Raw genomic sequence first — 16,860 nt, forward strand, 5'->3', positions numbered from 1 at the left:
TATGCCCCTTATTCTTGAAAAAAAAAAAGATAAATTTAGGCATATGCAAAATACGTAAGAGTTTGATAGTGAGCATTTATGCAGATGGCACATGTTTGTAAAGAAATACCACAGCTACAGACATCCAGCATGTACCATTAACGCAGACTAGTCATTTAACTGAGAAAGAACTATTACACGAAGTTGCTTGATATCAGAATATGCCAATATAAAATCACAGAAGGTGAAGGAAATGTCATCCTCTAGGAAAAGGTTATGTGAACAAGAGAGGCAAATTTTTAAAAAATTAAGTTATTAGTACACCTGTGATTAGCCACAAATTCCTTTATGAAACAAATTATGCTGCATAATAGCAGCTGAAGTCAGAGACCCACCTGTTTACCTGCACCATAAATAAAGCCTACATTAAGGAACAGCTCTCACTGCTTGCAAAACATACAGTACTCCTCTTTAAAGAACACGGTTTATCTCAAACTGCTATTAATCACCTAAATGCAGCATGACTGAAAGGCAGACACTCCTGGATGCCTGCTGGCTAGTCCAGGAAATGGAAGAGAGAAGAAATTGTGTCCAAATTCAATAGTAGAAGCTTCTGCTCTTACAAAAGGAAAACAAAAGTCACAGGGGAAAAAACAAACAAACAAAAAAGGTAAGATCTTAATTTTCAAATAAAGCTACACTCCAGGCACTAGCTCCTATTATATTGATTGAAGTTCAATACACCTGTTTAGGGAACAGAAGTTATAGAACAACACTGTGAAACCAAGGAATTAACACTTCCCAAATTTAATGTAGAAAATTACATCGGTGTATTTGTTTTTCTACACAGGTGGTCTCAGGAATCTAAGTTTCTTGATTTATTGAATATTTGTGTATACTGTACAAAATTTTCCAGGTATGAAAGACAGAAAATATTCAGTTATATTTAATTTAATAGATGCTACAAACAATAACTGACCAACAAAGAAATTTGCTGATGTACAATTAAGAATATATTACAAATAAATTTAAAAAATATAAATAAGTAAAATAGTTTGTTGTAGCAAGTACATTTCAAGATTCTGAAAATAATCCTCAAACTTTATATTCTCCACAAATTAATAATTATTGCTATAGTATAGTATAGTATAGTAGTCCTGAGAAATTGTTGCTATTTTTAATTTTTTTTCCTAAGTAAACCACATCCTCCAGTTCATGCAGTTAAACCGGCTATTTAGAAAGTCACATTATAGTCATGAGAAAAAGTTTTAATCTAATGCCAATGGGAAAAGGACAGCACCCACAAAATCCCTGAACATTATGTGGATAGCTATTTATTCCTCTTTCCTTCTTCATATCACTTATTTTCAGTATGAACTTCCAGTTCATATAAGCGTTCTTATGTGTTCTTGAAACCAATAACAATGAAAAAACTTGGAATGTCTTTAAAACCTCACTAATAAGTGCCTAATTAAATGCAAACTGATCTGCCCTTCTTTTTAAAACATCTTACCGTCTAAATCAGTATGTCCTCAGTGTTCCCAAATGCCAGGCTAAAAAGCACATTCAGCGCATAAAGTTATAAAGGTACTTATTTTTCTTCCTAATTTAAATATTTAGAACTTGCTCAATGCACATCTTGCTGATTTGAATATCTCATCACATGCTTCGGTACAGAGGGACTATATTTGAGAGACCACTTTTGTAAAATACATGAATTAAATTTCTTTTATGATTTATAGTCATGATGTCGTATAATTAAGCTCAGGAAAACAGATCAAACACTTTCATGTTGGAATTGAAACTAGTTATCTAAAGAAGCAATTTAAAAGTAATGCTCATTTGGCTTGTCAGCTCAGATTAGTGAAAGCCAAAATGGCTTAATCATATACTCATAGAAAGCCAATTTAGCCTTATTTTTCACCAAATATAGAGCTCTGAACAGGAAGAAGACAGATAAGCTACTAACTGAGTTAATTAAAGGCTATCAGGCATGCTATTTCTGCTGCTTTGGACAACTGGCAAAAAGAACACTAACAAAAGAATCAAAGCCAACATTTTAAATTACCAAAAGTTACACCTCTAAATTGGTACTTAGATATCTAGATGGGTCTGCCATGATTTTTTCACCATAGGGCTAACCAACCTCTTCCTCTTCACAGGGAGATCAGTAAAGGTGAGCAACCTCTCTAAAATGAAGATCAGTTTTATCTGAGTGTTAAAAAGAACTTCAGAGGGTTAACTTGGCACACCACATTTTGAACATTTCAGTGAAAATCTTCAGGGACTGTTCTTTATTCCATTGAATGTAGGCAGCTACATTGCACAACTAATCATTTCTTTAACATGCAGAATCTAATTAATTAAGATTAATCAACTGAAATGCCACTTACTGAACAGAACTGAATTTGCAATTAATAATGACCAGAATCTTAGCCACAACTGGTCTTAAAAAATGGTTTTAGACCAGGCTTTCCTGAGCCACTCACCCTATTTTTCAGGATCTAACATTGAATTTGCATGCTTTGTGGTTATTGTGAAGAATATAGCGCAGTATACAAAAACTTGATTTGTATATTCTAATAATCATATGCAATGCATATTCACAAATAAAGAAAAGCATAAAATTATCTGAATGCTTCTAACTGTTATCTTACTTAGTCTATATATGAATTTAGAGGCTTAGGTTCAGTTAAATGATGCTTCTGAAAAAAAAAACCAACACATAAAACCTGTGTATTTTCAAAAAAGTCTTCCCAAACCTGAATATCTGAAACTACTGACATCACAGTATGCGTGAAGACATGTCATAATAAAGTCAAAAAAATCATTCATAGATAAGACTTATGTATGGTCTTGTAAATATGCTCTGATAGTTCATATTTCTGCCAAAACTGAAACATTCATTGCCTTTATTTCTTGGGCTTTTCTTGAAATTGTACACAATTGAACGATGTTCTGAAAAATTATAATAAGGATTTGGAAAGCAATTGAATTTGAAGAAGCCATATTTTATCCTATTCTATTGGTAACTACAAAATAACATATGACCTCATAATAATGTAAAGCGAAAATTCTTTTAATTACTCAGTCATTTATATTACCCTGAAAAGTTCACATCAGCTTTTTGACACAGACTGCACTATCTTTGCTGATCAGTTTAGACAGGTTAATAAGTACTACTGCTAGGAACCTCATCTCACATGATCATAGATACCTCTCATTTTCTGTAGCTTCTTGTAAAGCTTCAAGCTCATTTTTCAAATATTCTTCATGCTTGCTAAGAATTACATAGGTGGGCTTCCAGCTGTGGAGAAAGTAAAAAAAACAGTAAAGCATGTAAGTAGTCGTTCCTAATAAAAAGCTGTTCAGAAACAAAGACATCAAGTTACCTCAGTTAGCTTACTACAGCAAATAACCTACTTAATGTTATGAAAATCAAACAAACAGATCTAGTACAGAAAGCTTTTACATGCATACATTTATTTTCTTAAGATTTTAAAGCTGCAAATTCAAGAATATAAATACTTAGGATAAGCAAAGATCATAAAGCACTTTTTAAGGAATAAATAGAGCTTCACAAATTTTTGGAATCTAATGTTAAGCAGTTAGGCATCTACATCCATGTACCAGGTACTCAGAACAGCGCCATCAGTAAACTCTTTAGGTAGGTACAATCTTCTTGTTGACGATGCACACAGCTTCATTCTCACCAATATCACCAGCAGTTATCTCATACCTAAATGCAAGAAGCAGTCACAACCTCAGAATTTCCTCCACGTGCTGAGCAAGTCCGCTCAGAAACAGCCATAAACAGATGCTATCCTTCAGCACAATAGCCCAGACACTGGGAGCATTGACCTGGCAGTTTGGAGTCACAGGTCCACATACCACCTCTTACTGACTAGATTTGAAGTCAAATTCTTCCCCTACAGGAAAACACGCCAGCTAATAGTTAATAATAAATTAATGGTGAATGAGAACTGAACTTCAGTTGCTTTCAAGTAACATTCTTTTCCACCCCTAAGTCATCATCCACACATATTTTCATATTTCATGGAGTTGATATCTGGCTATATAGTATGTCTACGTTGTTAAATGCACCCATTCCAGAAACCTGTCGCCAAACAAGAGGTGTCGAGCAGCTCATATTCAGCTCCTAATTAGATTCCTCTAGAGCAAACTGGTGGGTCCCCATTCTGTAATGCTTAGCCTGGATCTCCTCTCATGTGACTCCTCTACATCCCCGAAACACAATTAATCCATTTTTTGTGCATTTCAGGAGCCTCCTATAATGTAAGAACTATGACACAGCCCACAGAAGTGATTTTCTTACAGCAGGATGCTGTAGATTGTCCTGAAAGCACAGCAACTTCAGGGAAGACACGAAGGTCTTAGGACTAGTAAACTAATAGTACTTTCTCAACTTCTAGGTATCAGAGATGCCTCTTCCTTGGATGTGGGAACTCTAGAAAAACAGGCAGATAAACTTTCTGGTTCAAGTGAAATTTCAGTGCGATCTTTAGGAGAGACATATAATGGGTCTTTAAAAAGACAGCATCCTTCCCAAAAAAAGAAGGTGTAAGGAGCTTGAGCATCCAGGCCTGGATGTCTCCTACCCTCCCAGCTGAGGCAACAGCTATCAGAAAGGACATTTTCACAGAAAGTTACAACTGAACAAATGACCAGGATGTTGCTCAGTTAAAAACGGTTAAGAAGCAAATTCAGAAACCTCTGGTGCATGGAACCTCCGAACAGTGAGTAATACTTTAATAAGACTTAACAGATGCCAAAGTGTTGTGAGGTGAGGGAAAGAACAGAAAAATGACTTAAGTCTACTGAGCTAAATAGGCATATGTGCTACTGACAAATACTGCTCATTCAGATAGGATAGCCTCTGTAATGACAAATTGTCAGCAGGCAACTTCTGAGATGCTGGGAGCTGAGATTCAGATGAACAGACTGGGCTACAGTAGGACAGAGATCCCATTCCCGATGAAAAAAATCACATGCTCCCTCCAAGAGAACTTTCTATAGAAAAAATAAGCACACCCTCCCTCGAGTCGGAGCTTAAAGTGATCTATAAATTCAGCTTTTGTCCAGAATACAACCTACCCTAAGGCAACACAAATACCTACAATGAAGTTTGTCTCAGTGGAACTATCTGTCCTAGGAGATGTACCCAATTTTAGGAACACGTACATAAATACGATCAAAGCTAAGCGTTGAAGAAATAGAAGAAGGAAAAATCCATAAGGATTGAAGACACTAAGTGAATCCAGAACAGCAGAAATACAGTTACATGTAAAGACTCACATCAACAAGGAGGAGGTGAGAAACGGCAATACAAAACAAGGTTTCAATTTTACAAAGCAAAGAATTAATTACTGGACAAGTCCGTGCAGCTGAGGGCATATGGTTCACTTTGCACTGCACATTCATGATTAGAGTAAGCAAATGGCATTTTTGGATGTGAGTAGCCCTATGGTTCAAAACTGGAGGATTTGTAGCATGCAATCACACAAAGTATGAATATGCATTTGGACAATCACTCCAAAGGTGGAATAAAATAGAGGCCTCAGTAACAGCTAACTTAATGCAAGTTCCATCAAGGAAATAAATAAAGAACAAAGACCTGACAATTAATTTGCTGAACTGAAGTCCAATAACCTTGAACAAAAAACAATGTACTCAGGTGGTGAGACAACACAACATATAATCAACATTTATAACAGCAGTAAAGTTTGTCAACAAAAAAGCTGAATAAGAAATTGCAGCACCCATTCCGGAAATTTAGCACTACTGGCACAAATTGACAGCACTGGTGATTAAAAATGTAATTACAAAATGCTGCTTCATCATATCTACTGCATATTCAGCAGAAAGATTAATTTTTAAAGGGTCAGATTTTTAAAAAAGTAGAAACCAACATACTTATATACGTATATAAAATGTACTGGCACACAAACACTGTGATCTTCTACTCAGAAAATTCAATGCCTTTCTTTGGAGGAAAAAAAAAAAAACAACACGCAATGAAAAACTCATAGAGCTTTTATTAATCAATGTACAAACCATGTTGTGCATCACATTTTCAGTCCACATCTATTCTGTGGACATGCAAAAAACACTTAGTACAACAAGTAAACACAACAAGGTATCCGGGATTCATGTAGCTCATCTACTAGTTTGCTAAATATATCACTGTTTCGGAGAGGTTCTTGGTAGCTAACACATTTATTTGCCCTTCATTTCATCAGCTAAGGTATGAAAAAATCTTTATCCACGCTAATCTGAAAACAATAAAAATATCCTGTAGTTAACTGGTGGAACAAAACAACAATTTATTTTACATATTAGCAACATTCTGAGTTCATCTGGATTTTTTTTCTTTCTTATTTCCATGAAATCTCATCATCCTTGAACACGAGTTTTAAAAAATAGAAGAGAAACAATAAAATAGGAATAGGTTCCAACAGCAGTATTTCAACACTTCTTATTGTTCTGGGATCAGCATTTCTAGTCTGAATCATTCAAGAAACTAAATATTAGAAAAATGTCGTAATTTGTCTAAAAATATATATATCATTTTGGTCATTTTGTGTCTCCAGTTCTTTGTTACACAGACCAATATGGATTTATTTAGAAAACACAGTAGTCTCCCAATACACCTGTCTCATATATCATATTTTCTGTAGACTTGTTAAATATCCCATATTTTTCTCAGTCTTCCAACATGCTTCAATATACTTAAGATGTCTAGTAATCCAGACAAAAAGGTGTTTCTTTGAGACCTCTATTGAGCATTAATGACAATTAGTCAACTATAAGGGTGACTGTGACTCCAAAACAATATTTGATTTTACAAAATCAACATTAGAATTGTGTCCAGTATATACAGAGTATCAACAAGAATAATTTTAAAAGTTTGAGATTACTCTACTACGTAAGTGCTCTAATTGTCTGATCTTATAGCTAGGGCTTGTTTATCGCAGTTTTCAGTATGTCGTTAAATGACATTTTCAATAATTTAAGACACAAAGTCTCTACTCTTCTGCAAGCATTGTCCTTCTATGAATACATGTATTCATTAATGAGTCACTTCTCATTTTCAGTCTCTCTACACTAATGCCATTAATTATTCTTTGTAGGACCTGAGCCAAACCCCATTGAATTCAATGATTAAAATTTAGATCAGATCCTTAGTTCTATGCTTAATTTTTTATTTCTTTAATTGCATCACTTAACGGTTTGTGATTTGCAAACAGATTTGCAACTTCAAAAGACATCTAAGGAAGCAGAGTGAGTGGTTTCAGAACCTTAGTAAACTGTTCATTTTATACTGCACTGGAGGCAAGAATTTGATGTAAAGGAAAATTGGAATTTTCTTGTCAAGGTCAAATCTTTTCCTAACTCTTTTTAGGATAAAGCTACAAATCAGTATGGGATGGCAATTGATTCAAACACCTAGTCACTATACCCACTTCATTCACCAATGATTCCTTTCTTTCTTCTCTTTTCAGATAGTTCAAAATAAACCTAGAAAGGACCCTGATGCTATCTTTACTTCTCTTTTTATTCTTAGAAACACCCACATCCTCCATTCATATCCTAAAATAAAATTTCAAATACAAGTTACAGACATTTTTATTCAAGTACTTATCTTTAGGTACAGAATTGCAAGAAAACAAAATTGATAGAATTTGCTAACAAATCATCATTTCAGCTGCCAAGGAACTAGACAGATTGTGGAGAGATGAATGTTGCAATGAAAAGACAGGATTATATCATCTGGGCCAAACTCTCTATGTTGTCACATACAGATTTGCCTTTTTAACTACCCTTGCAAACACCTGAGATTTTCATTTTTAAAATTAGACATTCCATGTCAGTAAGAAAAAGCCAAATTCTCGCTTGAGAAACTTCTAATTACTGACTCAAAAGTGATCTGCATTTGAAACTTCCACTAATAATGTGATAGAAAAATTTCTGTGAAGAAAACTGAACTGCAGCCTACTGCATTCATCAAAACAGTGTGCCCAGAAAAACAATTTTGCAGTCTGCAGTAAAAATTATACCTAAATCTGATAGTAGAAGTACACTCATATATGTACGCAGAGGCAGCTAAGACACATCTTAGGAGAGAATATGTATAGAATAAAAAGTAATGCGAAACACGTTGTGAACAAAGAGTAGAAAGATGCTTCAATTTCAGGAAGCCAAATTCAGAATTAAACAAGAACATAATGGAGCCTTATTATCACTGATAGTTGTTAACTTTTTTTAGTTAAAAAAAAGTTAACTTTTTTTGAACAGTATTCTTCATACTTTTCAAATCTGAGAGAACTCAAAGGCATCCAAATACAGAAAAAATGTTTCTATTACCTTACTATTTGAACACTTCAGCATGCTTCAGACAGTACCTGTGACCTCTGAAAACCATTGAGTCTAATAAAAAAATTAAAACAAACTTAAATATAGTCTGTTTTTCCATAATCTAATTTTTCAGGGGGTGAACAACACTGCAGCTTTTGTACCTGATGATTTGCAGCTTGAAAAAAATAGGAGAATACTAAAATTTTCTTTAATATCACTCCTGTCTGAACACACACATACTATTTTTACACTACTTCCTCACTTTCTTAATGCCATCTGTAACTCAAAATTTAGGCTATATTATACTTACACATTACAGCTCTCCTTACTACTCTCATTTTGCTTGTGCAAATCAGCAATTGCATCATTACTGTTATTTATATTTTCCTGCAACCTAGCGATTTCATTCTTTTTTTCTGTGATTTGTACAGTATACACTGAAATTAAAAACAAAAATAAAAAAGTAAGCATATGTATTTTCAACATATCCATGAAATAAAAAGTCTACATTCAGAATGATTCAAAATTTCTTCCAAAATACTTCATCTTAGTAGTGCCAGATGAATGGACAGCCTGCAACTAAGCAAAGCAACAACAAAGTGAGTCAAAAATGTAGAGAGTTTCAACTGTGTGGCAAGTACCTCAATTATCATCTAGTATTGTGAGACTGACTTTGGAAGAAAAAAAATTATTTGTGCTGTTTCTGCATCCCAGTCTATATAAAACTGAAGTAACTAATAGTAGTAAAAATCAAAGCACTCTTAACAGTTAGAGCCGACCCTTCTTTTTTTTTGCAGTCCACAGTGCCTGCAGATACCAGAAGGAGTATACAGGGAAATCAGAGTGTAAGCCACTTTGCCCTCAGTTATGCTTGCAACTGGGGAGACTGATTGTAGTACAGAAGTTGCTTGAGATAAAGGTCTTTTTCAAATATTTGTTTTCTTTTACAGAAGTCCACAACAATATGAAACACAAATATTTTGAAATATTTTGACTACAAGAAAGGAAAAATAAAAACATCACTAAAGGCATACAAGCAAATTGTTACTAGAAACAGAAACTGAGAAATTAAAATGAAAAGGGAATTTACTCAAGGTGGGAATGTGTAATGTATGATAAATGAATACAGGAGACAGGCTAATTAATGAAAAACACACATTATAACAACAAATCCTCAAGCACTATGATACTTGCAGAGATTCTTAAGGCAGATTCTTAATTCTGCCTTTTCTAACAGCAGACAGGTTAGCAGAGAATCCATTTTATTGAACATGACCTGTGTTCTATTTCACAAGTAAAAGCTGTGAGAGCTATCATGCATTCTTATGTTGCAATGCAATGAGCACAACTAGGTGCACTTTTTTTTCTCTGTGCTGTTTATTTCTTATTTTTTCATACAAGGTCTCATGTTTATTAGTGCTAAATCATCCCTTGCTATCACAGCTGTCCTGATGCGCTGTATGCCAAAGTTGGTGGCCCTAAACAAAAGTCAGCCACAGACATCCTGCCCTTCTCATCTACTTAACCAGGAAGGATGTCTTAGTTATGCAAGATGTGTCTTGAGTTGTTTGAATTACTGGTCTAGAACTTCAGGTCATCCTGAAGTTTGGGTCTGGTTTTGCAGTACTTGCTATATATTCACTTTCAACATCAGCTGTATTTATACCAGAAAAGAATATTTCTCAAGAGAAACATCAATCAGTGAAAAGCAAAAGATTCTCAATGTATTTTAATATCTTGAGTTATCCTGAATATCTTCAGTATCTTGATATTTTCAATATCTTAAGTCAGTAATTTGCCTTTACCTAGCATGAAGCATAACTATTTCTGTAAAAAAAACAGGTGTTTTTGGAATATCCTGCAGATGGCATTTTGAGATTTAACAGGATATAACTGTATTAACAAAATATCTGTCACATATGCAAAGCGATACACTTAACATTTCATTTAGTATTTTCCACAGATGAGCATTTCTGAGACAAGTGTGAGTTGTTCTACTCACCCTTTGCTTTTGCAAGGACCTTGAGGATGAGATCCATCTCACCCAACTTTACAATGCAGGCATCTACTTCAGAACTGGACACCCATGGCTCCAGCCACACTCAGCGGACATAAGCGGACATTTTTTAAAGCTTACTTTATCTAACCTACTTTAAAGTCTTTCTTCAGGATAAGACAAATCACACCCTAAAAGTGCCCATTTCCCTCCACTGGTTAGAAAGGGACTCTAGCCAAAAAGCCTGATGAATCTCTCACTAAAAGTCCGAGGCTGAATGCCACAACTGTTCCTCTGCCAAGTAATACACAGAGACAAAATTAAATCAGTGGAACTATTTCTGGGTAAGTTTTTGAAGGATTTAACCCAAACTTTTAAAAGTCTGAGTGTTGATTTTGAGTTCACACATATTTAGATATCTCTGAACTAAACACGCAAATAGCTATGCCATGTTACTACACAGCCTTTGAATTTTTCCTAAAAGCATGCTCATTTACCATAAGCCTGCATAAACATTAGGAAAAACATCAACTCTAAGGTTCAATTATGTGACTGAAGAGTTAAAACAGAATTCTAGGTGTACCAGATTTAGTATTACAGATGTTTTAATGTTTAAGATGCTTCAATTTAATATTGATAATCTTCTTAATGCATAAATACTTGCTTGGACATATCAGTCAAGATTATTAGAAAAGTTGCCAATCAAGAGGAACGCCAATTAGAGCAGAACTCTCTGTTCTAAGAACTTGTTCTTTTTCCTGAAGGTTACAAACTTCAATATCTACCTATGAATTACCAGTGATGAGCACAGATATCCTCAGATTGTCTGAATACTATCCCTACCACAGCCATTCTCATGACTGATACCACATTGTAGCATGGGAAAAAAAAAAGATCAGTCCAGACCCAAGTCCATAATCTCATGCTGTCCATTAGTCCTGGGGAAAAAGCATTTGATGTAGAGCAAGACTTTCTCATTGGGTTTACTGTTTTAATAAAATTATCAGCTGCTTGATTGCAGAAAAGAAGTACCAGGCTTGAGTAGGTAGTAGCAACTGAGAGAACTTTCATTATTGTAAGAAAACAGAAAGAGAGAAAAAGCAGTGAGGCAGAGGTCCAAATCTGGAAAGAACAAAATACATGAAGAAAGAAAGGGAGGCAAGTGGCAGATGCATTGAGCAAGCACAGCTGAATCAAAGAACTGCCAGTGACTGTGAGGAGCTACAGAGTAAGAGCAGGAAATGGCGCAGCATGAAACTAGCTGTCCATGAGACAGCTGAACAACATTAGCTGAAAGTCACAAGCAAAAGCAAAGTCTGTGAGGGAGAATGAGCAAGTATTGATGGCAAAAAATGAGGTAGGGTGAGAGCAGGACACGGGACAGCTTTCATTATTAGGCTTGCTTCCGTCCCCGAAACACAGAACATGTACCAGGACTAATGAAACAAAAGTAGTGCAAGCAATGTCTAATAAAATGATAATTTATTACTACTCACAATTTATCTGTTGATTCACATGTTCTTTAGCATAAGAAGTTTGTTCTAGCTGGAAAACTAAGAAGAAATAAACACTTTTTCATATATATACATATATACGTATGAGTTGAGCTGTGAAACAAACGTTATGTTGTGCAGCATTAATTGCATAAACACTGATTAACAAAGATTTTAACAAAATATCTAAATAGCAATCCTACTATTAGCTGTTACTACCCCTCTCCATAACCTCACAGCTAACAAAACATCATGCAGGCAAACATCAAAACCTTAGTATTATAAATCTATTTGAAGTTAATATAACTCTTTAAAGCAGGAAACATCACTATACATACTGCCTTAGTAATTATTAATTTAAAAATATATGATAATGACCTACCAAACTCGAGCAGAAGTTTGTCTAAGTTGTTCAAAAGCCTGTCACTCATTGTGTAAACTACAAAAGAAAAATGTATTTCAAGGATTTACACAGTCAAATGTTTTATTGATACAATAAACAAATGAAGATTGCAAGAAAATACCATGCATTTTAAGATAAAAGGGAGAAAAAAGTTCTAACTGTATTTGAATTAGTATCTAAACCACCCTAGTGGAACCAAATTTCTCACTAATGGTGCTAATGGACTCACTGAAAGTCTAAATCACAGTTAGGAAAAAAGAAGATGTATCATTTAGGTAAAGCTTTGTTCCTGGAGCTGTTCTATCTTTGAGAAGCTTAATGTTCTCAGAAGGCACGAAGAATGCAAGAAAAGATGCTTCTGTACAAAATGTGCAGCCTCTACCCCAGCTGGTTTACTAAGCCTATCCACTGCAATGCTGGTAATGGAAAAGCTACTTATCCATTCTGTACACTCCTCTCGTAGTAATTGCAGAGTACATTTAAATCAGAAAGTATATGCATAAGTGTAATTAAAGACAGACCTCACATACAATGGAAAGTAGATTCCTACACATCCATTATTCTGTTTGTAAAGTGCTGCTATGTGCAGAAATTCAGTTATGAGTTTTTAAACAGTTTGGGATTCGTGTAGTCTTCTAAAAACGATGGAATCACCATTTTACCACAACATACTGAATACAGGTAGTTAGCCCAGATATACTTAATGTTAAGCACAGTTATCTGATACTTAACTGTCCCACAATGGCTTCCCCATACTCTTCGTACTGTGTAAAAATTAAAGCCACAACAAATTGGTGATGAGGATGAGATCCTAATCCAGGATAAAGCGGAATAGAAAACAACTGCAGAATTTAACTAAAGTGGCATTAAGGCTGCATACTGCAGCACTGAGACTGTGGAAACGGGAGGGGGTGGGGGAGCATTTAAAATGCTGGATGTTTGACAGAAATGAATTTGCCTAATAGTTAAGTGAGGATCAGAACACCTAATCCAAGTGACTGGATTATCATAGGCTGTGACAAAAAACACTGAGAAAGAGATAATAGTTTTACCAAATGTATTTAAATCTTGGAACCCTAGTTCCTGGTGCCTGGAAACACTTAAGATAGCAATCAAAACATTTTTTGAAAATACTAAGAAAAATACTAAGAAATACTACCTTAAGCCACAGGTCAATGCAGAATGTTTTTGTTTTTACATGATGTGAAAAAAATCCTAAGTAATTCCTTTGGATGTAAAAATTAGTCTGGAGTATGTATTAAAAATCTGTTCTCTAGAAAGTTTAACAATGTCCATTAGTTTTTTTCCTGGCAGTTCCCATATAAACTGCAAGACACTGGGGCATACACAGATGAATGCAAAAAAAAAAAAAATGCACAAACATTAAACAGCAAAGAATTCCTGTTCATTGGTTTATAAATCACAACACGAAGTTCACCAATAGAGCAGATTGTACAGCAGTGTATTATTAAGATACATGCTATTCTATCATCTAGCTAGTCACTAGACAGTTACAATTATTTTTATCTTTTGAATGCTTTTGTGAGAGAAACAGAACTGAGTGTTTAAAATTTTTTCCTGTAATTTTATAATACAATTTATGTAAAGAGTAAAGTTGCACAAAATGGCACTGCTTCTGAAAGCATGTGTATGTAAAATACCTGCTATTCTGGACATTGTTAAAATTAAGTAACATAACTGCAAATGACAAATGCTATTCTGTGTTGTGAATTAAGAGGAAACCTGTGTCACAGATAGAAAGGGCTAAGAGATTCAATTGCACTGGTAATCTATAGGATATTTGAAGATTTTAAAAACAGTGGTTAACACCAGTCTGAAACAAAAGACATCTAAATTTTGGTGAACTGATGACTTCCAGGATATGACTGTAGTAAAGACCGATTCTTGGTCCTACTGGAGAAAAGTAGCATCGAACCACTAGCTATTCTGGATGACAAATTCAGAGGATGTTCTCATATGGGGCTGTAATACCTGTTAAGCACTTAAGTAAGGAGGAGGATGGCTCCATCAGCTTGTGCTACTGCAAAAATTAAGCACTTATTAGGATATGTCGTGGTGTTTGTTTTCCAAACAAATCGTAAATCAAAACCTGTCGCTGATGTACTATATTTTACAGGTTGTTGTAATTAAATTGATAGCTTTGGTAGGAATAAATTTGTCTTTTTTTCTGTATTTCACTGTTAAAGACAAACATGTAATATACAGCAATGGGTAAAACAGCTTCAAACAGCATATTATTTCTAATGGTGCTATTCGGAACGCTGCCAGAAGAAAAATATTATTGTGCGTCTAAGCATTTTTGTACCGCATTAATAGATGTAATCAGACGGAATTCAATTGTGGCAATAAAGTTTCATGTATTACAAGATTGCACTGAGTGCAGAAACCACAAACAAACTGCCTGATGGAGTCTCTCGCCATTATCATAACACGAACATTAACGCCACTTCCCACAGCGGAGTTACAGCAGGAGCTTCACATCCCATCTGACAACGGCCGTTTCTAGGTTCTTCATTAAAAGCTGAAAAATACCCATTATCTATGAGGTAAACTTCACCCTTAAAATCAAACGCTCAATTCCACCCGTTATCAGCTGTGCAACAGTGTTGATTTCCGTTGGCTTTATATAAATAATTTGCATTCCAGCAGGGCTCTTCTGAGAGCAGGCTCTGTTTCTCTTGGACTGTTCATTACTGTTTAAGACTCCATTAAGTGACTGGTTATTTGATTCTCCTTGAAATTTAGTAAGAGTTTACACTTCTAATTCTTTATCTCTGTTAAAAAAACAAACAAACAAACAAACCAACGCGCACACACAAAAACCCCTGTGCCTCTTATCGTGCTGTTTATTCTCTTCTGCCCCTCTTCTACAGGGTTTTAGGAACCCTGTGAGGAGACGTGATCCCTGCGTTCAAGGCGAGGACGTGCCACCTTTTTCAAAACGCGCTGCTGTTTTCACCGTTTCTAACGACACCACAGCCCTTTCCTGACTGGTGACAATTCTAGTTACTACGTCTCAGCTAACGTAATTGTAGGGCTCTTCACTTATGAAGTCCCTGTTTCTAACACTTATGTTTTAAAGCGCGTTGCCACCGTGCATCACGTACGGTGCCTTCATTGCGGGCTACCGCCGTGCCTGTCGCGTCCCCACAAAGTCAAACACCTCACGGATTGCCGCGTTTTACTTCGTCGGGCACATACCAAACGAAAGGATATTGCTGCAGATGATTCCCTAAACTCCTCGAATTTAAAAAAAAAATAAATAAGTGATTTTTGTCAAAACAGTAGGAGAAAAGAAAAAAACATCCTGTGGGACACCAACGGGGCTTCGGATGAGCGACACAAAATGGCGGCGTAAGAGAAGAGGAGCGGGTCCCCTCCCTGCGGAGAAGAGTGACGGGGCCCGGGCGGGCTCCCCTGCATTTTAGGGGTCCGTCATCACTGGGAAACTGACCAGGACGTGGTAGCCCTACACCGTCTGAGACGCTGCCAGAAGGGGAAGGGCGAGGAGAGCCACGACAGCTCTCCAGACCCTCACCAAGGGCCCTCAGGCGCGGGGTCCCTTAGCTTCGCTCCCGCCGTCCCGGAGAGGAACAGGGGGCGGCCCAGAGCCGCTGCCAACCTACCCCGGGATGAGCCCCCGCACCCCGACAAAGGGCCCGCTCCAGCCCCCGCCGGGGCCGAGCACCGCCTCGTCGCTCTCTCACCGCCGGCCGCGGCCGCAGCCAGGCGGGAAAATGGCCGGGCAGCCCCTGGCGCCCCTGGGCGGGCGGAGTGCAGAGGCGGCGGGGAGCCGGCAGGAAGGTGCGGGAGCCGGGCCGGAGCAACGGCCTCCTATGTTGGGGAACGGGGCACCCCGGCCCCATGGAACGGTGCGGAGGGGGCGGCAGGTTGTCACCTCCCCGCCGCCGCCTGGCCGCCCTCTTTCCGGGGGGGTGGCAGGGGCCGGCCCCGCCAGGCTTTCCGCTGGGAAACCCAGAGGAGATTCACCTGCCGGGAGAAGGGGACTGAGGCTCTTTTGCGAGCGGGGTCAACAAGCAGCGCCCGGCGGCGCCCCTTCGCCGGGGCCCGCAGCCCTCCGCTCCCTCGGGGGCACATCAGCGGGGTGCGCGTCCCGTGTGTTGTCGTCCCGTCCCCAGTTCCCCCCCCCCCCCAAAAAAAAAAAAAAAAGAAAAAAACCACCCGTAACAGTGAGAGTTATGAGGGAAAGATCAACATTTCCCAGGGCTTCGGGGCAGAGGGCCGAGCCAGCGGCGCTGAAAAGCGATGAGGATGCTCCATCTACCGGGGAGATCGGGCAGGCGGGCGGGAGGCGGGCGGGCGCCGCGGGGAGAGGGAGGCAGAGCGGATGGAACGGGGCATCTCCTGGGGTGGGTGTGTGTGAGGGGCGGGGCGGGGGGGTAAACACGCACACACACACCCCGGCGTGTAACACGAAAAGAAGAGGCTGCAGCCCGTAACTTGCTTTATCCACCTGCCGGCTCCCACGCGTGTCGCTGACCCGACCGGGGGTGGCGCAAAGTGGTGTAGCCATTGCAGACGGCCGCCGTCCCTCCACCCCACCCCTCACGCCTTAAAGGAGTGGCCCGGCC

General features: G+C 37.8%; 1 protein-coding gene across 1 annotated transcript in view; it reads right to left on the reverse strand.

The window, feature by feature from the left end:
* LOC309673133 (protein SIX6OS1) overlaps positions 1-12,275 on the reverse strand; it is a gene marked incomplete at both ends in the record, with an annotated part of 31,920 nt that extends 19,645 nt beyond the window's left edge. Inside the window, 4 exons of the mRNA XM_082484848.1 lie at positions 3,197-3,286; positions 8,666-8,792; positions 11,848-11,904; positions 12,227-12,275. Coding sequence (XP_082340974.1) covers positions 3,197-3,286; positions 8,666-8,792; positions 11,848-11,904; positions 12,227-12,275 — 323 coding nt within the window. The remainder of the gene's footprint in view (positions 1-3,196; positions 3,287-8,665; positions 8,793-11,847; positions 11,905-12,226) is intronic.
* Positions 12,276-16,860: the final 4,585 nt, after the last annotated feature.

This window comes from Vanellus vanellus (genome assembly GCF_965231255.1).
Source record: "Vanellus vanellus genome assembly, chromosome: 6".
Taxonomy (NCBI): Eukaryota; Metazoa; Chordata; class Aves; order Charadriiformes; family Charadriidae; genus Vanellus; species Vanellus vanellus.